The sequence below is a fragment of the Pristiophorus japonicus genome, chromosome 7, assembly GCF_044704955.1.
Source record: "Pristiophorus japonicus isolate sPriJap1 chromosome 7, sPriJap1.hap1, whole genome shotgun sequence".
Lineage (NCBI taxonomy): Eukaryota > Metazoa > Chordata > Chondrichthyes > Pristiophoridae > Pristiophorus > Pristiophorus japonicus.
In genome coordinates, this window is record NC_091983.1 from 127,746,503 (window position 1) to 127,770,576 (window position 24,074).

The following is a 24,074-nucleotide window of genomic DNA, read 5'->3' on the forward strand; positions in this document are numbered from 1 at the left end:
CATGTAGAAGTTTCTGAAGGCTGTACAAAGCAAACTCATTGGCATCTGAAAAGCAAAAAGAAAGACTGTTGAGACATAGAAACATCGAAACATAGAAAATAGGTGCAGGAGTAGGCCATTCAGCTCTTCGAGCCTGCACCGCCATTCAATGAATTCATGGCTGAACATGCAACTTCAGTACCCCATTCCTGCTTTTTCACCATACCCATTGATCCCCCTAGTAGTAAGGACTACATCTAACTCCTTTTTGAATATATTTAGTGAATTGGCCTCAACAACTTTCTGTGGTAGAGAATTCCACAGGTTCACCACTCTCTGGGTGAAGAAGTTTCTCCTCATCTCGGTCCTAAATGGCTTACCCCTTACCCTTAGACTGTGACCCCTGGTTCTGGACTTCCCCAACATCGGGAACATTCTTCCTGCATCTAACCTGTCTAAACTCGTCAGATCTACACCCACAGCATCAGTCCTGTTTCCTACCTTTACAGATGCTGATGCCCCTGCTGTGCATTTTCAGGCATTTTTGTTTTATATTTAAATTTTTCAGCATTTTCAGTTTATTTACTCACATGAATAAAGGGTGCACCTGCAAAAAATTGGCACTGTGCAAAAGTAGTAATCAAAAAATTGTCTGATCAGATCAAAACTGAATGATCTACTAAAATAAAGAATAGGGTGTAAAGAACAATGCTAATAGGTGGGAAGTAATATTGGCAATTTTTCAAACCATTGTTACAGAAAGGAAAGTGCAGAATATGTTAGACCATTTGGTACCGTTTTAAACAGACTTGTCCCATATTCCATTTGTTGTCCAGTTTGAATATTTCACCAATATCCCAATTGAACAAATATTATTTTCCATTCCCTTACTCTTTCTCGGCTGGAGATGTACAGTTCCATTAGTACTAACAGACCTCTGGTACCTTCCACTCCCATGGGAGCCGAGACTATTGACCTGTTTTTTGACAATGTGGGTGCCACAATTGATCCCAGTTCACTCTCCAGTAAAGGTTACTGTAATGGAGCTCCCACTAGTGGACTGCTGCTCCACCTAGTGGACTACTGCAGTAATGCAACTACTGATGTATAATAATAAAAGGGTCATGTGGCAAAGTCAGATGATGACAGTTTTCTGTTAAGAGCCATCTTGTTAAGTGGGTTTGTTAGTAATGTCATAAGAATATATCACAGTTACTAGCTAGCAGTCAGGAGCAGTAACCCTGGCTGGTTTTTCTCTCTCCCAATATCAGGGAAACTGAGACCAGTCTTGGCACCTTCATTACCAGCCTGGCCACAATTGGTTAACTCACCACTAACCAAGTGTTGGAACTGAGACCTCCCTGTTCTGTATTGCTCAGTGTCTCTGCATTCCCACATTGAATAGAAGTTTCTTATCAAACCATTTTAATGCAAAGTTGGCAAGTGTCTAGATGAGTGATGCTAATAGAATGATTAAAATCACAGAAACTTTAATTATTTTGCCCAGAAAACCTGTAGGCTGCAATCATGCCCACCGATGACGATAGTCCACCATGTCAGGTTACACAGACCATGGATGGGTGCCTGCCTGCACCAGTTGAGATGCATCTCAGATGTCCACCTGCTCCAAACTGACAGGAAACCCAGTGACTCCAGCCTAGTCTGGGGGAGAGTCCTGGGGCACCTGTGAAAGATAACTGACCAGCTCACAGTGAGCAACCTTATAGAGGGGCCACCAATCAGTTCAGTCCTTAATCTTGACCTGAACCCCCAGGTGGTCTCCACTTCTGCCATTTGCCATCCATTATTCCTGTTCTCACCAGCATTACTTTGAGGGATGGGAATTCGCGATGTAGGACGTCCCTGCCCTTGGCTCGGCTCCCTCTGACAACTCTGGCTTTGAATGATGCAGGCAGATGGTCCAGGGTAACATCTCCAAGGTAAGTCTGGGACCTGGTGGTTCTGAGTCCCTGCCTATACTCCAGCCCGGTAGTTATAGCAGGAGTGCTAAAGAATTTCAGTCCCTTGATGTCAAGACTTTGTCTCAAAATCAATTCAAAACACAAATTCCATCAGTAGTTCCTTTAAAAGAAAACAAATGTCTTTCAATAACGTGGTGAAATTCCACTGAGTGCTATTTATAATGCACTGGTTAATCCGCTTGGGAAAGATTCTTTCGTACGTTACTTTACTGAAGCTGTTAAACTGTTTATTTTAAATGGATTCATGACTTTGTTAAAATAGCGCATATAATTTTACACAAACTGCTAACCAGTGCACTAAAAGTAGCACAAAGCCGTCTCAGCCATTGTGACAGCCTCTGAGGGAGAGGGTTGTGGGTTCAACCCCATTCTACTGATTTAAAAATCTAGGCTGACACTCCAGGGCAGTGCTGAGGGAGTGCTGCACTGTCAGAGGCGCCGTCTTTCGGATGAGACGTTAAACCGAGCCCCCCTGTGCCCTCTCAGGTGAGCATAAATGATCCCGTGCCATTATTCAAAGATAGGAAAAGGGGAGTTCGCTCTTGTGTCCTGGCCAATGTTTATAAGGACATAAGAAATAGGAGCAGGAGTAGGCCATAAGGCCCCTCAAGCCTGCTCCACCATTCAATAAGATCATGGCTGATCTGATTATGGACTCAGGTCCACTCCCCTGCCCACTCCCCATAACCCCTTATCCCCTTTTCATTTAAGAAACTGTCTACTTCTGTTTTAAATTTATTCAATGTCCCAACTTCCACAGCTCTCTGAGGCATCGAATTCCACAGATTTACATCTCAGTTTTAAATGGGCGGCCCCTTATTCTAAGATCATGCCCTCTAGTTCTAGTCTCCCCCATCAGTGGAAACATCCTCTCTGCATCCACCTTGTCAAGCCCCCTCATAATCTTATGCGCTTCGATATGATCACCTCTCATTCTTCTGAATTCCAATGAGTAGAGGCCCAGCCTATTCAACCTTTCCTCATAAGTCAACCCCTTCATCTCCGGAATCAACTGAGTGAACCTTCTCTGAACTGCCTCCAAAGCAAGTATATTCTTTGGTAAATATGGAAACCAAAACTGCACGCAGTATTCCAGGTGTGGCCTCATCAATACCCTGTATAGCTGTAGCAATACTTCCCTGCTTTTGTACTCCATCCCCTTTGCAATAAAGGCCAGCTGATCACTTGCTGTACCTGTATACTATCCTTTTGTGTTTCATGCACAAGTACCTTAAGGTCCTGCTGTACTGCAGCACTTTGCAATCTTTCTCCATTTAAGTAATAATTTGCTCTTTGATTTTTCCTGCCAAAGTGCATGACCTCATACTTTCCAACATTTTACTCCATCTGCCAATTTTTTGCACACTCAGTTAGCCTGTCTATGTCCTTTTGCAGATTTATTGTGTCCTCCTCACACATTGCTTTTCCTTCCATCTTTGTATCGTGAGCAAACTTGGCTACGTTACACTCAGTCCTTTCTTCCAAGTCGTTAATATTGATTGTAAATAGTTGGGGTCCCAGCACTGATCCCTGCGGTACCCCACTAGTTACTGATTGTCAACCAGAGAATGAACCATTTATATCGACTCTCTGTTTTCTGTTACTTAATCTCCGGATTACTCCCAGTGCCATGAGCTAGTGAGTACAGAAGTAGGAGGATAGAGCAGATGAATACATGGCTGGAGAGATGGTGCAGGCGGGAGGGCTTTAGTTTCCTGAGGCATTGCGACCACTTCTGGGGGAGGTGGGACCTGTACAAGCCGGACGGGTTGCACCTCAACAGAGCCGGGACCAATATCCTCACGGGGAGGTTTGCTAGTGCTGTTGGGAAGGGTTTAAACTAGCTTGGCAGGGGGATGGGAACCTGAAAATAGATTCAGTAAGGAGGGGAGTAAAGCTGGAATTAGAAAGCAAAAATAAAGAAAGTGAGTTTGAAGGAGAGAGGAAACAAGCAGGAAAAAAGGGTTAAAAAAACAAATTTAAAGGCACTTTTTCTAAATGCATGTAGCATTTGTAACAAAATAGATGAGTTGATGACACAAATTGAGACAAATGGGTATGATCTGATAGCCATTACAGAAACGTGGTTGCAAGGTGACCAGGACTGGGAATTGAATATTATGGGGTATTTGACAATCCCGAAAGACAGACAGAAAGGAAAAGGAGGTGGGTTAGCTCTATTGATAAGGGATGGAATCACTGTAATAGTGAGAAACGATATTGGCTCAAATGATCAGAATGTTGAAACAGTTTGGGTGGAGATATGGGAAAAAGTCAATGGTGGGCGTAGTTTATAGGCTCCCTAACAGTAGCAACTCTGTTGGTCGTAACATAAACCAGGAAATAGTGGGGGCTTGTAAAAAGGGAACAACAATAATCATGGGTGATTTTAACCTCCATATTAATTGGACAAATCAAATTGGTCAAGGTAGCCCTGAGGAGGAGTTCATAGAGTGCGTAAGGCTCACGTTCCTTGAGCAGTATGTAATGGAACCAACCAGGGGGCAGGCTATCTTAGATCTGGTCCTGTGTAATGAGACAGGATTAATAAACAATCTCCTAGTAAAGGATCCCCTTGCAATGAGTGATCATAGCATGATTGAATTTCAAATTCAGATGGAGGGTGAGAAAGTTGGATCTCTAACCAGCGTACTAAGCTTAAATAAAGGAGACTATGAAGGTATGAAGGCAGAGTAGGGTAAAGTGGACTGGGAAAATAGATTAAAGTGTAGGACGGTTGATGAACAGTGGTGTATATTTAAGGAGATATTTCACAACTCTCAAGAAAAATATATTCCAGTGAGGAGGAAAAAATGTAAGAGAAAAGATATCCCTGCCGCTACTTCTCTTAAGACCCTAGGATGCAAGCCATCAGGTCCAGAGGATTTATTCACCTTTAGTCCTATTATCTTACTGAGTACCACCTCCTTAGTGATTGTGATTGTGTTAAGTTCCTCCCCCCCTATAGCCCCTTGACTATTCACTGTTGGAATATTGTTAGTGTCCTCTACCGTAAAGACTGATACAAAATATTTGTTCAGAGTTTCTGCCATCTCCATGTTCCCCATTATTAATTCCCCGATCTCGTCCTCCAAGGGACCAACATTTACTCTCCCCACTCTTTTCCTTTTTATATACATATAGAAACTCTTGCTATCTGTTTATATATTTTTTGTTAGTTTACTTTCATAGTCTGTCTTCCCTTTGTTAATCATTTTTTGAGTCATTCTTTGCTGGCTTTTAAAAGCTTCCCAATCTTCTGTCCTCCCACTAGGTTGGCCACTCTGTATGCCCTTGTTTTTAATTGGATACCGTCCTTTATTTCATTATTTAGTTAGCCACGGATGGCTAGCTTTTCTCTTACGCCCTTTCCTCTTCACTGGAATATATTTTTCTTGAGAGTTGTGAAATATCTCCTTAAATGTACACTGCTGTTCATCAACCGTCCTGCACTTTAATCTATTTTCCCAGTCCACTTCAGCCAACTCCGCCCTCAAAACTTCAGAGTCTCCTTTATTTAAGCTTAATATGCTAGAGATCTAACTATCTCACCCTCCATCTGAATTTGAAATTCAATCAAGCTATGATCACTCTTGCAAGGGGATCCTTTACTAGGAGATTGTTTATTAATCCTGTCTCATTACAGAGGACCAGATCTAAGATAGCCTGCCCCGGTTGGTTCCATTACATACTGCTCAATGCACTCTATGCACTTACACACCTTACGCACTCTATGAACTCCTCCTCAAGGCTACCCTGACCAAGTTGATTTGTCCAATCAATATGGAGGTTTAAATCACTCATGCTTATTGCTGTTTCCTTTTTAAAGCCCCCCAGTATTTCCTGGTTTATGCTACGACCAACAGAGTTGCTACTGTTAGGGGGCCTATAGACTACATCCACCAGTGACTTTTTCCTCTTATTGTTCCTTATCTCCACCCAAACTGTTTCAACATTCTGATCATTTGAGCCAATATCGTTTCTCACTATTACAGTGATTCCATCCTTTATCAATAGAGCTCCCCCACCTCCTTTTCCTTTCTGTCTGTCCTTCGGGATTGTCAAATACCCCATAATATTCAATTCCCAGTCCTGGTCACCTTGCAACCATGTCTCTGTAATGGCTATCAGATAATACCCATTTGTCTCAATTTGTGCCAACAACTCATCTATTTTGTTACAAATGCTACGTGCATTTAGACATAGTGCCTTTAAATTTGTTTTGTTAACCTTTTTTCCTGCTTGTTTCCTCTCTCCTTCAAACTCACTTTCTTTATTTTTGCTTTCTAATTCCAGCTTTACTCCCCTCCCTACTGAATCTATTTTCAGGTTCCCATCCCTCTGCCAAGCTAGTTTAAACCCTCCCCAACAGCACTAGCAAACCCCCCCGCGAGGATATTAATCCCGACTCTGTTGAGGTGCAACCTGTCCGGATTGTACAGGTCCCACCTCCCACAGAAGCGGTCCCAGTGCCTCAGGAAACTAAAGCCCTCCCGCCTGCACCATCTCTCCAGCCACATATTCATCTGCTCTATCCTCCTTTTCTGTACTCATTAGCTCGTGGCACTGGGAGTAATCCAGAGATTACTACCTTTGAGGTCCTGCTTTTTAATCTCATTCCTAGTTCTCTAAACTCTGCCTGCATGACCTCATCCCTCTTCCTAAATATGTCATTGGTACCAATATGGACCACGACTTCTGGCTGTTCACCCTCTCCCCCACAGAATGTCCAACAGCCGCTCAGTGACATCCTTGACCCTGGCACCAGGGAGGCAACATACCATCCTAGAGTCACATCTGCGGCCACAGAAATGTCTGTCTGCTCCCCTGACTAGGAATCCCCTACCACTATAGCTCTTCCATTCGTTTTGCTCCCCCCCTGTGGAGCTGAACCACTCATGGTGCTGTGGAGTTGGCTCTGGCTGCACTCCCCAGAGCCAGCATCGCCCTCACCGGTACTCAGAACAGAGTACTGGTTGGAGAACGAGATGGACTCAGGGGACTCCTGCACTACCTACCTAGTCCTCCTCTTCTGTCTGTCGGTCACCCACTCCCTCTCTGCCTGCTCTCCCTCTCTTAAGCTGTGGGGTAACCACCTCTAGAAACATGCTATCCACGTAGCTCTCAGTCTCGCGGATGTACTGCAGTGACTCCAGCCGCCGCTCAAGCTCCAAAACACGGAGCTCGAGTTGGTGCAGCTGGAGACACCTCCTGCACACATGGTCGTCCCGGCTGCGCGAAGCATCTAGGATTTCCTGCATGCCGCAGGATGTGCAATCCACGGGACTGAGTTGCCCTGTCATCTCTCTAGTTACACTCGCAACTATCAAGTGGAACTAAACTCTAAACCTTAGCAAGACACACCCAGCCGCTACTCAGCAAACAGCCAATTTAATTAACTGGCTCTCCTTAGATAATAAAGATTACATATATTTACTTGCGGTTCCTACTTACAACAGTGCCAAAAGTTTCCTACAGAAAAGAAAACTACTCACCAATCCACCAGCCAATCACTTACCCGCTTGGCTGTGATGTCACACTGGATTTCGATTTTTTTTACTTTTTGTCCCTGCAGCAGCTGGCTCCTCCCGACTCTCTGCGTCCTTTTGTCTGGGCCTTGATCTTCCTCAACCCTTATCCCTCAACCAACATGCTTAAACAGATTAAATGGTCATTATCACATTGCTGTTTGTGGAACCTTGCTGTGTGCAAAGTTGCTGTCATGTTTCCTACATTACAATAGTGATTACACTTCAAAAATTCTTCATTGTCTGTAAATGTTTTAGGACATCTTGAGGTTGTGAAAGGTGCTATTTAAATGCAAGATTTTCTTTCTTTCTAAGCTGAATTTCAAACTCCTGCTGATTTGTCAATGCCTCCTACCATTTTGGAATTGGGACTCTAAGCAACTAAGTTATCCTGTCACATATTAGTTATTACAATGCAGTAACCTTTTTCTATTTCCAATAATTTATGAAATTGCTTTTAATTTATTCACTTAATAAAACTTTCGATAAGCTATGTTTATTGCACAAAGTTCCTGTGAAGAGTTCCTTTTCAAAGCTGAGGTCTTTCGAAGTGTCCTGTTTTCAGTGGTAGTAAATGTTTCCTTGCTATTCCAGTTAATTGTGTTCTATTTTCTCTCTCTAGACCACTCAAACTCAAGTGGCATCTCATCCTTCAAACCAATCAGATCTCAGATCACCATCCCCACAGCCCATGTCATGCCTTCCACCTCCAACTCCTCATCCACGAGACAGAGACAACAGGATGGAGCTGCCTGTATTAAGCAGAATATTTCGCTGACACTGCCTGGCAAGCCAAAAAACATTTTTACACCAAACACTTCTTTAGACATGAAGGACCCCAGACCCATCAGGAAATGGTCATCTCTCTCCAAACTCAGTGGTGCAGGGAAGTGTGCCCCTGAGTGCGGGGCTGCTGGGCACGGCGCTTCTATAAACAATACTGAAGACCTATCAACTTGCAATGTGAAGCCATGTATATATGGAGTAAATGATCTGGACAATTTTACATATCACAATATGGAACATTTGCGGATCGAAGACACAAAGAGTTGGGCTACATGTACCAAAGAACCTACGCAGAACCAGTCTTCAATTTCTGTTGGGCAATATAAATTTGAGAATTTTTGTAAAGGTGCGGGAGACTCTTTGTCAGTTACCACAGCCAGCAAAAACCACTTAGATTTAACGTTCGGTGCCTTACGTGCAACCAAGCCAACCCCAGCTGAGCGGGAGGCTTATGGACAAAGGCACGGTTTTGTGTCTTTAGAACACCAGCCTGTTTGTGGGGCAACAACCCCGTCATCTTTGAGGACTGAGTTGTGGCTCAGCGACCAGATGCAGACCAATTCTCTTGATTTCAGACCTGCAGAAAAATCATGTGCTTTTACTGCTTGGCAACAAAAACAGCAGTTGGAACAGCTGAGGCGAGAAGCTGACCAAATGCAGGTAAGCATTTGATAACAAATATTTTCTCTGTGCCTATTTGCCCTAGTGATGGGTCCGGGTTATACTGTAATCATAATGATTGAGAACTTATCAACAGGAATTTATGTGTCAGAGGGATTTTTTGTGCTAACAAGTAACTTGTTTCTGGAAAAATAAATGATTCAGAAAACAATGGCCCATCTGTTCACAGAGCACCTAATTCAGTCATTGTAAAGGTGGCAACAAGTAGAAGCAATTTATCAAAACTCCCTCTACTTGCTGACACCTTTCCTATTACTGAACTCATCTGCAACAGTCTCACTAGTGGAATGTCTTTATAAGTTTTCAAAGTTCAAAACAATGTTATTGTTAACTTTGGGCTAGGTAACTAACGGTCACTATCTTTCCTGTTATTAGACAAGCTGCTCCATGGGCAGGCAAGGCCTCGATTCAAAATGTTTTGTTATCGGAAATATAAATGGGAATTGTTACCATGAAAACTATTCTACAAGACACTCTGCCATTTTTGAATACAGAGGTAGATGGGCAACGACCCTCAGTGAAACAATAATGTCATGGCATTGCCGATTGGTGCAAAAATGTTTTCAGTTTTCTCTACTCTTTTCCCAAAGGTTGATTCATGCTGGTGCACAGTCCCACAAATGTTAATCCAGCTCACAAATACCTTGCCCACCTGATATTATTCATATTTGAGACTGGCCAGTGAGTGTTCACAAGTTACTCATCTGTGAAGAGCATCTCAGGAAAGCTTGCTCCTGCACTTACTTGAACGTACCTTTGAACAGAAGTCACTCAGGAGTAGGAATCCTGGCTGAATTTCTTCTCTAGCCCAAGTGCCCTGAAGAAAATCGTACTGTTCCTACTAATCCAGCATCCGCAGTATTTTGAATTTGCACTGTTGCTACTACTGCCTTAGATGAGTTAAGCTCAGTGAGCAAATACCAGCCTTCAAACCAGAAACCTTCAAGGGTCTGTATGGTTCAGTAGCCACATCATGTGGTGCATTTACACACAGACACATTGGGGAACTACAAATTGGCTATATTTATCGTGGTTTGAATAAGCCATGTAGTTTTCAGAACAGCTGATGAGCTGTTGTTGCAGTAACTGAGCCTCCTTGTGAACAGCCTGATACAGTAAATATCACCCCAATAACAACGTTTAATTTTAATTTCAGTACTGCAGCTGGATCTTACATTATATAAGGACATTACTAAGTATGACTTTAAAGATATCTCTGGAAAGCATATTTACATATCGAACAATTAAAATGTGTAATGAGCTTGACTTAAGCCAGAGGTAAAGAAAGTAGATCTGAGTGTCTTGTTCAAATTGAAGATTCCCCCTGAGGCTATCACTACGATATAGATAGGCAAGAGAAAGTCCACGGCCAGTCACAAAGATATAGATAGACAAGATAGGCTGGTCAGCAACAAACCACAGCATAAAAGTTAATACTTAAACAACTTGTGTCCAGGCTAGTTTACATCACAGTTCAGCACAGCAGATGCAACCGTTGTTTTCTGCCTTCTAAGCATAGATAATGAAGGTGCATTCACTGCTACAGAGGTTCATTGCTACTGTACATTTAGTCATTTACTGGTTAATAATTCAATATTATAGTTTATAGCTTAAGCGAAGTGACTATTCTATCACCATCTTGTGTTGAGAATGAATTTGTGAGGGCATGTGACCTAACCAGAAAGCTGCAATCCAGTAACAAGCATTTTCTGTTTGATCCCTGGACTTGCTACAAATTACATAGGAATGAGGTAGGTACAGGTGTTCTCCTGGTCATAGGTGTTTCGGGTTCACCTACCAGAGGGGTCTGAGACATATTGAGTCTGAGAGAAATTATCAGATGTAAAACCCCACCAAAAAGGAAAGAAAATAAAGAAAAAATGTATCTCACAAGTGCCTGGATCAATAACCGACAGGGCAAAAAAGTGAATTATCATCAGCACCAATAGTGGAAGGTACATCAGGGCTCAAGGCTCCTTATCTTCCTTGTTGTTTATATCACACACCTGAACAACAACAATTAGATAACTGATTAAAATTAGAATGATGAATTATGTAAATTTTAATGTTTACATAGGATTACATAGGGTATACGGCACAGAAACTGGCCATTTGGCCCATCCAGTCCATGCCGGCATTTATGCTCCACTCGAGCCTCCTCCGGTCTTTCCTCATCTAAATCTATCAGCATAACCTTCTATTCCCTTCTCCCTCATATGCTTGTTTAGCCGTCCCTTAAATGCATCTATACTATTTGCTTCAACTCTGTGGTAGCGAGTTCCACATTCTCACCACTCTTTGGGTAAAGAAGTTTCTTCTGAATTCCCTATTGGATTTCTTGGTGACTATCTTATACTGATCGCCTCTAGTATCCATTCGATCAAAACCTTTCCTAATTTTAAAGACATCTATTAGGCTACCTCTCAGCCTTCTTTTTTCAAGAGAAAAGAGACCCAGCCTGTTCATTCTTTCCTGATAAGTATATCCTTGCATTTCTGGTATTATCCTTGTAAATCTTCTCTGCACCCTCTCAAGTGCCTCGATATTCTTTTTATAATATGGCGACCAGAGCTATACGCAGTACTCTAAGTGTAGTCTAACCAAGGTTCGATACAGGTTTAGCATAACTTCCCTACTTTTTAATTCTATCCCTCTAGAGACAAACCCGAATGTTTTTTTTTATGACCTTGCTAACCTGTGTCGCAACTTTTAGTGATTTGTGTATTTGTACTCCGAGATCCCTTTGTTCCTCTACTCCACCTAGACTCGCACCCTCCAAGTAATAAGTGACCTCTCTATTCTTCCTACCAAAATGCAATACCTCACATTTATCTGTGTTGAACTTCATTTCCAATTATATGCCTATTCTGCAAGTTTGTAATGTCTTCCTGTAATTTGTTGCAGCCCTCCTCAGTATTGAGTATCCGCCCCACTTTGGTGTCATCTGCAAATTTACAAATTGTGTTTTTGATTCCAAAGTCTAAATCTTTAATATAAATTGTGAACTCAGCGGTCCCACTACCCACTTGCCACCATGAATAGCTACCTTTTACCCCTACTCTTTGCTTTCTGTCTTGAAGCCAGCTAGCTATCCATTCTGCTACTTGTTCTCTGACTCCGCATTCTCTGACTTTGTTCATCGGTCTATTATGGGGTACCTTATCGAAGGCCTTTGAAAATCTAAATAAATTACATCTGCATTACCATTGTCTACTCTCTCTGTTACCTCGCTCTGGCCCGACCTCGCTCCGGCCCGACCTCGCCCTGGCCCTCGGCGGCCCGACCTCGCTCCGGCCCTCGACGGCCCGACCTCGCTCCAGCCCGACCTCACCCCAGCCCTCGGCGGCCCAACCTCGCCCCGGCCCTCGGCGGCCCGACCTCGCCCCAGCCCTCGGCGGCCCGACCTCGCTCCAGCCCTCGACGGCCCGACCTCGCTCCAGCCCGACCTCACCCCGGCCCTCGGCGGCCCAACCTCGCCCCGGCCCTCAGCGGCCCGACCTCGCCTCGGCCCGACCTCGCCCCAGCCCTCGGCGGCCCGACCTCGCTTTGGCCCGACCTCGCCCCGGCCCGACCTCGCCCTGGCCCTCGGCGGCCCGACCTCGCCCCAGCCCTTGGCGGCCCGACCTCGCTCCGGCCCTCGACGGCCCGACCTCGCTCCGGCCCTCGACGGCCCGACCTCGCTCCAGCCCGACCTCACCCCAGCCCTCGGCGGCCCGACCTCGCTCCAGCCCGACCTCACCCCAGCCCTCGGCGGCCCGACCTCGCTCCGGCCCGACCTCGCCCCGGCCCTCGACGGCCCGACCTCGCTCCAGCCCGACCTCACCCCAGCCCTCGGCGGCCTGACCTCGCTCCGGCCCGACCTCGCCCCGGCCCTCGGCGGCCCGACCTCGCTCCGGCCCTCGACGGCCCGACCTCGCTCCGGCCCTCGAAGGCCTGACCTCGCTCCAGCCCGACCTCGCCCCAGCCCTCGGCGGCCCGACCTCGCTCCGGCCCGACCTCGCCCCGGCCCTCGGCGGCCCGACCTCGCTCCGGGCCACCATTGCTCCAGCTCGACCTTGCTCCAGCCCTCGGCGGCCCGACCTCGCTCCAGCCCGACCTCGCCCCAGCCCTCGGCGGCCCGACTTCGCTCTGGCCCGACCTCGCTCTGGCCCGACCTCGCTCCGGCCCTCGACGGCCCGACCTCGCTCCGGCCCTACCTTGCGGTGGCTCGACCTCGCCCCGACCCTCGGTGGCCCGACCTCGCCCTGGCCCTCGGCGGCCCGACCTCGCTCCGGCCCTACCTCGCGGTGGCCCGACCTCGCACCGGCCCTCGGTGGCCCGACCTCGACCTGGCCCTCGGCGGCCCGACCTCGCTCCAGCCCAACCTCGCCCCGGCCCTCGGCGGCCCGACCTCGCTCCGGCCCTACCTCGCCCCGGCCCTCGGCGGCCCGACCTCGCTCCAGCCCGACCTTGCCCCGGCCCTCGGCGGCCCTACCTCGCCCCGGTCCGACCTCGCCCCGGCCCGACCTCGCTCCGGCCCGACCTCGCCCCGGCCCGAACTCGCCCCGGCCCTCGGCGGCCCGACCTCGCCCCGGTCCGACCTCGCCCCGGCCCGACCTCGCTCCGGCCCGACCTCGCTCCGGCCCGACCTCGCCCCGGCCCTCGGCGGCCCGACCTCGCTCCGGCCCGACCTCGCCCCGGCCCTCGGCGGCCCGACTTCGCTCTGGCCCGACCTCGCTCTGGCCCGACCTCGCTCCGGCCCTCGACGGCCCGACCTCGCTCCGGCCCTACCTTGCGGTGGCCCGACCTCGCCCCGACCCTCGGTGGCCCGACCTCGCCCTGGCCCTCGGCGGCCCGACCTCGCTCCGGCCCTACCTCGCGGTGGCCCGACCTCGCACCGGCCCTCGGTGGCCCGACCTCGACCTGGCCCTCGGCGGCCCGACCTCGCTCCAGCCCAACCTCGCCCCGGCCCTCGGCGGCCCGACCTCGCTCCGGCCCTACCTCGCCCCGGCCCTCGGCGGCCCGACCTCGCTCCAGCCCGACCTTGCCCCGGCCCTCGGCGGCCCGACCTCGCCCCGGTCCGACCTCGCCCCGGCCCGACCTCGCTCCGGCCCGACCTCGCCCCGGCCCGAACTCGCCCCGGCCCTCGGCGGCCCGACCTCGCCCCGGTCCGACCTCGCCCCGGCCCGACCTCGCTCCGGCCCGACCTCGCTCCGGCCCGACCTCGCCCCGGCCCTCGGCGGCCCGACCTCGCTCCGGCCCGACCTCGCCCCGGCCCTCGGCGGCCCGACCTCGCCCCGGTCCGACCTCGCCCCGGCCCGACCTCGCTCCGGCCCGACCTCGCCCCGGCCCGAACTCGCCCCGGCCCTCGGCGGCCCGACCTCGCTCCGGCCCGACCTCGCCCCGGCCCTCGGCGGCCCGACCTCGCTCCAGCCCGACCTTGCCCCGGCCCTCGGCGGCCCGACCTCGCTCCGGCCCGACCTCGCCCCGGCCCTCGGCGGCCCGACCTCGCTCCAGCCCGACCTTGCCCCGGCCCTCGGCGGCCCGACCTCGCTCCGGCCCGACCTCGCCCCGGCCCTCGGCGGCCCGACCTCGCTCCGGCCCGACCTCGCCCCGGCCCTCGGCGGCCCGACCTCGCTCCGGCCCGACCTCGCCCCGGCCCTCGGCGGCCCGACCTCGCTCCGGCCCGACCTCGCCCCGGCCCTCGGTGGCCCGACCTCGCTCCAGCCCGACCTCGCCCCGGTCCGACTTCGCTGCGACTTCGCCCGCCCCGACTTCACCCCAGCCTCGGCTCTTCCCTTCTCCCCGGCCCCCGCTCCCCCCCTTCTCCCCCTCCTCAGTACCTCGGCGGGCCGACCTCACCCCCTTACCTCGGCTGCCCAACCCCACCTACCTCGGCCCAGGCAAAGTGGTTCCAAAATCCGGAAATACCCGGAATCTGGAACTGCCTTGGTCCCGAGGTTTCCGGATTTCGGATGCTCAACCTGTATTATAGTTTTGGTTTCTAGATGTTCTTCTATTTTCTCCTTTAGTAGGGATTCCATTATTTTTCCTATCACTGATGTTAAGCTGACTGCTCTATAATTCCCTGGACATGTTCTATCCCCTTCTTAAATATAGGTATTACGTTAGCTACCTGCCAGTCCTTTGGCACGACATCTTTTTCTAACGAATTATTAAATATGATTTAGTAATGGCCCTGCTATCTCTTCCCTAGTTTCTTTTAAAATGCATGGATGCAATCCATTTGGACCAAGGGACTTATCCTCTTTGAGTTTGATTAGTTTATTTAATATATCCCCTCTTTTTATTTTAAATGCACTTATCTCATTATTAATCTCATCATCCAATGTCATGTCCCTCCCTGGTAAATACTGAAGCAAAATAATGATTTAATATTTCTGCCATCTCCCTTGTTGAACAAGAATGAGATTGCTACACAAACTCTGCAGTGAATCAGGTGATATCAATGTGAAATTTTTTTTCACATTGCCATCTGTTCTTAATTGGGACATTATTTCTGTGAAATATGAAAAAGCTCGAAATGTTGTGTGGTATTAATAAGTCATAGAAACCACAGGCATCATTTAAAAGCCAAAAAGTATCAGTCAAAGGATGGGCAAGTTGTTCTAAAGTACACAAGGTTGGGCAGTAAGGTTTCTCCTGTTCAAAAGCGATTCTTATTAAATGACCATCAACTTCTCACAAGAAATAGCTGCACTAAATGAAAGCACATTTATAAACATGCTCTGTTGGAAGAACGCCATTCAGTTGCTGCTTGAATTTAGTGTTTTCGATGATCTCATCAGCAATCACTGTGTCAAAAATATTCACATAAATAAACAGTGCGGGCAAAGGGTGTTAAAGTGAATCATTACAAGACCGAAGTAGGCATTCAGCGTATTGTACCTGTGCTGGTGCTAGCTCTCCAACAGGTGCTAACAGGGGCGATTTTAGATTTCCGCCTGAAATGGATGGGAGGTCGACAGAGCAGCCGCATTGCCTGCCTGCACCCGACATCGGGAGGCTGAACCATTTGCGGGTTTGGGGCTGCCAAGCGGGCACCTCTCTGCAGCTTGCCGGCTGTGGGAGGGCCGGAAATCTCCCAATTCCCACACTGTGGCAACCTTCAGGCCCAGCTGGGATGGGACCGGGGGGGCATGTGGTGGAGGGAGAGGTGATCTCGGGCGGGCCCTACATGGGCCAGCAGCAGGCCGGAGGTTTCTTGTGAGCCCAGAAGGAACTCTCCTGCTCCTCCTGGCCCCACAAAAACAAAACTGTCAAAATGTATTTGGAATATTGTGAGTATGAGTAATACACATGTCAATGTGTATGTGAAACTGCTCTGTCAGTATTTAATTGCAATTTTAATAGGTAGATATGTTTGTTAAAATTATGGGCAAAAGACATGTTAATGGCTTCATTGCTGATGTCAGACGGTATAATGTCAACCCAATAAACTCCAATATTTTCCTTTTTAATATTTCCCTTGTTTGTTTTTCAATCTTGGAAATAAGACACATTAACAAAGACACATGCAGAAACCATTTTAATATGGTTTTATTCATTGCTAATATATAAAGTGCAGCCACGCTTTCATAACGTGCAATAACTCAGAGAATAAACATAAATCTTTGCTGTTTTCTCTTGACCAGGACATTGTTGCAATATTGAATGATGGTAGGTTCAGTTAACATAAATTTCTACCAAACTTGACATGTTTTTCAATCATAAATATGCCCGCAGCATGAACTGCCTTGGATGAAACAATTTTTTAATCAGAGATACAGGAGTTAAAAGAGCTTAATTTTGCACTTTTGTTGTACCCAAATGGTAGTTGCTCAGGGAAAGTTTACATGGTGACAGATACTCCATCTGCTGTAGTTTAAATTTTCCAGGCATAGTTTTAAACATTCTAATTCCTTTGCAAGTGTGAGGTGATGTGATGATGTCACTGTAACGCACATGACCAGGGCTGACTAAGCTTGGAAGCATTGTACAGACGTTGGAACTCATTAAAAGTTTGACGCTACAGGATAATTCTTCCGAGTCCTCGCATATGGAGAAATAACTTGCATGCTGTGAGCATGCATCATTTCTGCATTAAAAAATTATGGGCCCACTGTCCGTGATTTTCTGATGCTCGCTCGCAGAATGTGAGGTATCTCGCCACAGGTGAAGACTCAGAAATCTACTCCTAAACATAATTGCCTCACCCTTGAGAGTTGGACACCTGCCAGTATCGTCACAAAGACTCCAATGGCCTATTTGCATTGCCGCTACTGATGGAAGCCATGACTTTGGCAGTAGTGATGTAAAGTAAGTGAGGCATCGAAAGTAAGTGAAACAGTGCCTAAAGACTACCTCCTCCAGAGACAGCAGACACAAGTGGCAAATATCAATGCTGCTTGCCTACATAGGCTAGCATTGTGCTCTTCCCATCACTAGCTGCCATGCCTTTCCCACCTATCACAGAAGGTCTGCTGGCCAGAAATGAAATTGCAAAATGCAAATAAGTTCACAAGTACAATTGCGCAAATGCTACTTGTTTGTTTCTCTGGTGCTATGGAATTTACCCCACAATGTAAATAGGGCAATTTCACAGTATCAGAATCGCCCAGGATCTTACGACGGGGCCGAAATTGCTCACCGCCCGAAACGAGTTGCACCTACCGCTCTTGAAGTGTTCTGTCTGCTCCAATACATGGGGCGAACAGTCCAGAGAAATTCAGCACTTTGTGTTTTTTTTTGAGTGGGGCGGAAGTGGCCACATCAACGGGGCGGAAGTGCGGTCAGATTGAAGCTCCAAGGCATCAGTGCTGCGCTGATGACATCATCGCGCTGGCTTGTCACAACGTCCCTCCCCTTCAGTTAAAGGGGAGGACAGCTGTGAACTCTGCAGCCACTTTAGTGGCAAACACTGGGCCACCAGGCAGGATTTTGGTCAGGCCAGCGGCCTGGCACCCAAGAGGGTGTGCCAGGCTGCCTGTTGGCGGCCCGGACGAACCCATGGCGATAATTGTCGGCCCGGTCTGGCAGTCGGCCGGCAATAAAAAATAGAATGGAGTCGCCGGCAGCGCCATCTCCCCTTTAAGGGCGGCCGCTCCGCCAGCCGCAGAAAGAGTACCGACAGCAAAAACTGACGGGTGCACCGACCGGTGCTGGCGCTGCTCCCGCGGGGCAATTTTCGAAAAGGGACATTTCCCGCGGGGCAATTTTGGGAAGGGGGTCACCGCCAGTTGGTAAGGGGTTGGCGCATGCACGACATGGTGGGAAATCAGGTGGAAGGGTCTCCTTCACCGCACCAAAACTGAAGGAGGGCAATATTTAAAATGGCGGCCCCTCCGCGGAGGTCTGACGGCCAGTCCGCACCAACATGGCGGCCATGGGCCTTTTAGAATGGGGCAATTCCGGCCCTGTATTCTCTTCCTGTTGTAATCCTGTCATATAGAGCCCATAAGGTAACATTCCTTCATTTCTATAGGGCCCTCTGAAGGAAACATTAGCTACAAGTCACCTAAATAAATGAAAGATGCCTCATTGCATTATACTGAGAGTTGGATTTCTGTAAGGAGTTCATGGGTTAAATTCCCAAGTTTATTTTTGAAGGTATTACGCCTAAACAGTTTGTTCATAGGAGTGTAATTTGCATTGTATGTTAAGATTTGTACAGGATGTGTTACCTTGACGTGAATTAAATTTAGTGAAGCTGACACAAAGCTTGAGTTTTCTTGAATGTGATAGGCTTGTGCCCTTTCAACCTGTTTAAATGAGCTGAGCTGAGGCACTCGGCGCAGACTCCAATTTGCACTTTGGTTTGGGTCTGAACTGTCTCATATTTACACTGATGGGGGAGCTCTGGCTCCAGAGTATCAGTACAGTTATATACACAGCTTGGAGGCCAAAGGAATGACATAATTATACTTTCAGCTTAGGTATTTTTAAATATAGTTTGAGTTCATCTTCTGGTTGCTATTTACGCCAGGCTGAATCCAGAGTGTAAGGCACTGTCTACACTGTAAATATTATTCAGAAGTGAGAATGGCATGAAATCTACTCTGGAATAAATCTACCTATTGCATTCAAACAGTGATCAAACACTACCTTTGTCACAAATGAGGAAAACAAGGTAGAGGAGTGACTATCAAAGAGTGTGGGGAGAAATTAGAAGTGGTGACCATTAGATTCAGTGTAGAACATCGTTCGTGCACTCTTGATTTTTTCCACCTTGACATCTTGAATCTAATATTGGATCCCTGAACACTGGGCATTGATATTTCGATAGAGTCCGATATCGAACAGTGTTTACATCTTTTAGGTGTCTACATAGAAAATATAGAAAGTAGGTGCAGGAGTAGGAAATGGTGCCATTCCTCACCAATGCATTTCAATTATACATCTGGACAGACATGCATATCGGAATGATGCATTTATGATCCACACAATGAAATCCTACTGATTATCGATCAGCTCATATCCATAAATTATGATTGTGTGCATTTTCAATGGTATAGGGAAATAAATTAATTTCAAATGATTTTGGAATTATTGAGGATGCACCTTGGAAATAATAATTTGTTAAAAACAGCTTTTACATCTCTTACTGGAGGTTTGTCCAGACAGCAGTTGACACATTTTAAAAACAGCAGTCATTGCAAAGGCCTTTGTAGAAATTGGATGTTTTTGTCTCCAACGTAGAGCCCAATAGATCTCAGGTTAGTGATTGCATTTGGATCAGATTCTTCGTCCCAGATCTGAATGCAACAGTAGCTACACATATTTTTCAAAGCATAGCAGGAAACTACAGAATTCAGCAGAAGAAAAATCATATGAGTTTAACGATAATAAACATTAATAACAACACAATGACAATAAGCAGGAAATTCAGTAGCAGGCTGAAACCTCGATTGTTTGCCAGATAATCCATCCCGTCTATTGCTTTGTATCAGGTCGACCACAACCTTGATGGAATGCTGGGAATTAAATTGTATCTCTGTCGTAGAAACTATTGGTGCCTCCTTATTTTAGTCGCCTGAAGCATCTATGTTCGTCATTTCAACTTTCCGTCATCTTTCGCTTTTCCGTTTACTCTCCTCATTCCTCCCCTGTGGTACAATCAAATATTTTGTGAAGATTTCTACATGGACGTAACGTACATTCTCCTAAAATTCTACTGTCTACCACCCGATGCCAGAGAAGGGCATTAGAATTATTGGCCCAGACATTGCGGTCGGAGGCTTCCTGCGGACGGACGCCTCTGACTGGAATTTTTTTAATGGAAGTACCTGGTGGTCCTGGAGGAATGTAGACTTGCGGTCCAAGGCCTCCATTCACAGTCCAGCATAGGGGCCCATGTATTCCAGGAGCATATGTGCAGCCTGAGATCACGTGGGCCGGACCAACCAATTAAAATGGAGTATCCCCATTCACAGTAATGTTGATCTCTGTTTGTATGGATATCATCATTTCTATGAATGGGGAAACCCCCAAAAACACATAAACATTTAAAATAAATAAGAAGAACATTTCACATATTTAAAATTAGTTTACATTAAATGTTTTAGACAAAAAATTATTTTTTAAACTTTTTTTAATGTTTTAATAGAGGTAAAAATTAACTGACCTTAATGGACATGGTTTTTCATCTAAAAATTATTGATAAAATGTTATTTTTCTATCTTTTAAAACTCTTAAGCTGGTAAAAGGAGGCCTTGTGCTTGCTTTTACTAGGTGTAAGAGTTTGAAGGACATTTGCTGGGCAAGTAGCCCAACTCTCTGCCCACAAATGTCCTTCTCCTGGGGATGCGTGCGATCTGTCAAAAGACTTTCTGACAGTTCGCGAGTGGCGGTTCTCGCTGCATGCGCATTGCACTCTTCGGGCACATGCGCACATCGTACGCACCCGGAGAGGCCGCAATTTACGGCCCAATAACAACTAATAATTACACTTCAAAATGTAACTTGCATTGCGTACACGTGTTGTATTGTATTAAATATTTGTTAATGCCATTCTTTTTACTGGGTCATATGCACTTGAGAATTACATGCCCTATTTAAATTCTGGCTCTGCTCTACCAACAAATCTTTTACATGGAATTGTTTATTGCTCTCTTCCCCCCCCCCCCCCACCACACCTCCCGCCATTATTCACCAAACTACGTAATTAAGTACAGTGATATAAATGTAACCATTTGTGGGCTAAGCTTCCTCTTTAATTGCTTTTATTTTGGTGGAGAAAGCTTACTGAGGGTGAAAGGTTAATGCTTTCCAGACACTGTTTCACTTGCTACCATATAAAGTAATTTGATAGGGCTCATATTTGAAGTGGAGGTACTTTTTACTCTTCATAGGGAGCCGTCCAAAAATTAGTTTTATATTTTATTTTTAAAGTGGATGGATGAAGACTTTGACCATTTAAGGTAAGGTGAAAAGTTTTCTTGTAGCTGAGTAAATAGGAAACATGCCATAATATGTAAAACATTCATTGTATGTCTGCTTTCCAATAATAATATACCATAACATTTGTTCGAGTTTGTATGCAAATATGGTGTTGTGTATGATTTTGTTTCTGTTCTCCCCGAGGCAATAAATGATCTGTTTTTTTGTGATTCTGCATTCTTCAGAATTTCATACATGAGTCTGCAGTGATTCTTATTCGCAGTTCTAGGATAAATGAAGCACTCGCAATAACATTCAGTTTGAAATGAAATATGTTGGGTGCACTGGCACACAAGCTTTCCCTCACATCTTCATAGAGAATATTAGATGCAGATTATCTCAGATAGTTTAAAAAAAATCAAAGTTGCATTTGACTTTTTAGATCAAACCTTCTCATTACAAAGATAACAGTACAGTGGTTATGTTGCAGTAACCAGAGACCTGGACTAATGCTTGAGGGACGTGAGTTCAAATCCCACCATGGCAGCTGGGGAATTTAAATTCAGTTAATTAAATAAATCTGCAATAAAAAACTAGTGCCAGTATTGGTGACTATGAAACTACTAGATTGTTGTAAAAACCCATCTGGTTCATTAATGTCCCTTAGAGAAGGGAACTTGCCATCCTTATGTGACTTCAGACCCACAGCAATGTGGTTGATTCTTAACTGCCATCTGAAATGGCCTAGCAAGCCAATCAGCTGTAAATAACTGCTACAAAGAAGTATAATACCTATAGCATTGTGGGTACTGTCACCACATGGACTGCAGCAGTTCAAAAAGGCGGCTCACCACCACCTTGCCGAGGGCAATGAGTTATGCGATACCAGCGACGCCCACCTCCCCACATCCCATGAATAAAATAAAAAGGTGCAGCTGGTGGACATTCGGTTTGTACAACAGGGAAGGATTTTTGAACGAAAAGGGAAATGTGAAGCTTAGGCGATGTATCACGCATTTATAAATTAGAGTGAATAATATTTATTGTTCCATTATTGTCGCATATAACATTCAAATTATGTGGTCATCAGGCTGTTTGAATACAAGTTGTTGTTCATGCAACACATTCATATCATGTATAAGTAACTTAGTAGCATTGTCTTTACATTGTATTTTCTGAAATAGAAATTGCAGTGGATGCATTTTTTTAATCCTCAAATCTTCCTTCTTCATCATCAACAACAACAACAACTTGTATTTATATAGCATCTTTAACATAGTAAAACATCCCAAGCTGCTTCATAGGAGCATTATAAGACAAAATTTGACACCAAGCTACATAAGGAGATATTAGGGGTGATGGCCAACGAGGTCGGTTTTAAGGAGTATCTTATTGGAGAAAAGAGAGGTAGAGAGGTGAAGAGGTTTAGGAAGGGAATTCCAGAGCTTGGGGCCTTGGCAGTTGAAGGCATGGCCACCAATGGTTGAGTGATTATAATCAGGGACGTTCAAGAGGGCAAAATTAGAGGAGCGCAGACATCTCGGCGGGGTGGGGGGGGGGTTGTGGGGCTGGAGGAGATTACAGAGATAGGGAGGGTTGAGGCCATAGAGGGATTTGAAAACAAGGATGAGAATTTTGAAATCGTGGCGTTGCTTAACTGGGAACCAATGTTGGTCACCGAGCACAAGGATAATTTGTGCGAGTTAGGACATGGGCAGCAGAGTTTTGGATGATCTCAACTTTACGTAGGATAGAATGTGGGAGGCCAGTCAGGACGGTGTTGGAATAGTCAATAGAAACATAGAAATTTACAGTGCAGAAGGAGGCCATTTCGGCCCATCATGTCTGCGCTGGCCGACAAAGAACCACACGGCCCTTGGTCAGCAACCCTAAAGGTTCCATATAAATCTATGAACAACGATGGAAAGGCAAAGAGCATCCAGCCCAACCAGTCCGCCTCACACAATTGCGACACTCCTATACTGAAAACATCTACACTCCACCCCAACTGGAGCCATGTGATCTCCTGGGAGAAGCAAAAAACAGATAAAAACCCAGGCCAATTTAGGGAGAGAAAATCTGCGAAAATTCCTCTCCGATCCATCTAGTCGATCGACACTAGTCCAGGAGATCACCCTGGCTGTATTCTATTCCTTGCAGTGCTTACCATTATATCTGCACCGTCCAACAAAAGGTCACCCAGTCTAATCCCAATTACCAGCTCTAGGTCCGTAACCCTGCAGGTTACTGCACTTTAAGTGCCCATCCAACCATCTCTTAAAAGTGGTGACGGTTTCTACATCCACCACTCTTCCAAGCAGCGAGTTCCAGATTCCCACAACCTTCTGCGTAAAGAAACCCCCCCCTCAAATCCCCTCTAAACCTTCCACCAACCACCTTAAAACTATGCCCCCTCATAATAGACCCCTCCACCAATGGAAATAGACCCTTACTATCAACTATGTCCAGGCCCCTCAATATTTTGTACACCTCGATGAGGTCTCCTCTCAACCTCCTCTGTTCCAATGAGAACAAACCCTGCCTATCCAATCTGTCCTCATAACTAAGATTCTCTATTCCAGGCAGCATCCTAGTAAATCTCCTTTGCACCCTCTCTAGTGCAATCACGTCTTTATTATAATACGGTGACCAGAACTGCACGCAGTACTCCAGCTGTGGCCTAACCAAAGTATTATATAATGTAAGCATAACCTCCCTGCTCTTATATTCTTTGCCTCGGCCAATAAAGGCAAGCATTCCA

The 24,074-nt window shown here is 46.6% G+C and overlaps 2 protein-coding genes across 4 annotated transcripts in view; one reads left to right on the forward strand and one right to left on the reverse strand.

Moving 5' to 3' along the window:
- The window catches only part of cep85l (centrosomal protein 85, like), a 437,369-nt gene that overhangs the window by 155,064 nt on the left and 258,231 nt on the right, over positions 1-24,074 (forward strand). For all 3 annotated transcript variants that reach the window (XM_070885315.1, XM_070885314.1, XM_070885316.1), the window contains one exon: positions 8,112-8,935. In XM_070885315.1, coding sequence (XP_070741416.1) covers positions 8,112-8,935 — 824 coding nt within the window. The remainder of the gene's footprint in view (positions 1-8,111; positions 8,936-24,074) is intronic.
- pln1 (phospholamban 1) overlaps positions 16,480-24,074 on the reverse strand; it is a 54,726-nt gene continuing 47,131 nt past the window's right edge. The window contains exon 2 of the transcript XR_011593875.1: positions 16,480-20,040. The gene's annotated coding sequence lies outside the window, so the exon portion shown is untranslated. The remainder of the gene's footprint in view (positions 20,041-24,074) is intronic.